Source organism: Belonocnema kinseyi, chromosome 5, assembly GCF_010883055.1.
Source record: "Belonocnema kinseyi isolate 2016_QV_RU_SX_M_011 chromosome 5, B_treatae_v1, whole genome shotgun sequence".
NCBI lineage: Eukaryota > Metazoa > Arthropoda > Insecta > Hymenoptera > Cynipidae > Belonocnema > Belonocnema kinseyi.
In genome coordinates, this window is record NC_046661.1 from 121,767,857 (window position 1) to 121,769,048 (window position 1,192).

Genomic DNA, 1,192 nt, shown 5'->3' on the forward strand with positions numbered 1-1,192 from the left:
ATTTAGAAAAATTTCAAGTAGAAGACCTGGTGTGGGCCTTATTAGCGTCACTTTCAAAATGTGGCACGGGTATTTCTCATTTTCAACCAATTTAATTTCAAAGTAAATTGTCTCTGCTTTTATGTAATTGTCCTCATAAAACAAGAGACTAGCAATGATTTTTTTTATTTAGGACTACTTTAGACATTTTAAGAACCCTAGAGCTAGGCGGCAGGCAGAGACTGCACATTCGTTGAAGCCAGAGTTGCCGCATTCAAAAATAGACTGATGAAGAGATTGAGAGAACGAGAAAGAATCCTTAGTGTAGGCGAAGTGTAGTCGATGACAAGCGTATTTCTGCAAAGCGCGAACGTTTACGTTACTTCGATGTTTCTGCCTTCTTTTCCATGTCTTCTTCCGCGTTCTTGCATTCTCTCTACCACCGACATTTACTTGGGCTTAGAATACCTCGCAACATGCTCAAGTGCTCAACCTGTCAAGCAAACAGCGCAAATACCTTAAGTGAAACAAAAATAGCAAATCAGAACATTTAAATTAAATTTTCCCTAAAATAAATCGTCGGGCAACAGCACGTTAGAGCCGGAACGCGGATCTTATCGGAGACACCTAAAACTGTCAATATTTAGCGCATTCAATCTTAAACGAAAAACTACCAAAAGTTTCCAGAAATTGTCAGCCTCTATTGAATTATGAAGAGTGCTTTAAAATAAGCAACCATCTCCGAAAAAAAACCTTATCAAAGGAATGGTGCGTCCCGAAAAACGTCGGACATTACAGAAAAAGCTGCATAACTTTTTATTTTTAAACTAAAAAAAAATAAGTTAAACAAAATAAATAAAAAGGCATTTTAGATTTATTAGTTAGCTTTATTGAATCGTGAATATACGTATAAAAATAGTATGGTAGGAGCATCCATAGCCGCATCGATATGACACTCATTGCAATGACAAAGAGAACGTTTTTTCAAGCTGCTGTTTCAAAATTAAATGAGTATCTTAACCATACTGGCTTGGTTAACCAAGTTATGGCTGTCTCTATTTTTTGCGAAGGGGAACAATATTGACTATCCTACCAATAGTTTTAAAATACTTTTTGGTGACAAAATTTTGTGCGATTATTTAACTTTCATATGAGCTTTCCTGGAGAAACATTTTTAAGGGAAAACCTTTATCTTTTGGCAGAGAAACACATT

General features: G+C 35.8%; 1 protein-coding gene across 1 annotated transcript in view; it reads right to left on the reverse strand.

Annotated features, from left to right (window-relative positions):
• Positions 1-393: 393 nt before the first annotated feature.
• LOC117172779 (exosome complex component RRP46) overlaps positions 394-1,192 on the reverse strand; it is a 101,602-nt gene continuing 100,803 nt past the window's right edge. The window contains exon 5 of the mRNA XM_033360990.1: positions 394-472. Coding sequence (XP_033216881.1) covers positions 416-472 — 57 coding nt within the window. The 3' untranslated portion in view covers positions 394-415. The remainder of the gene's footprint in view (positions 473-1,192) is intronic.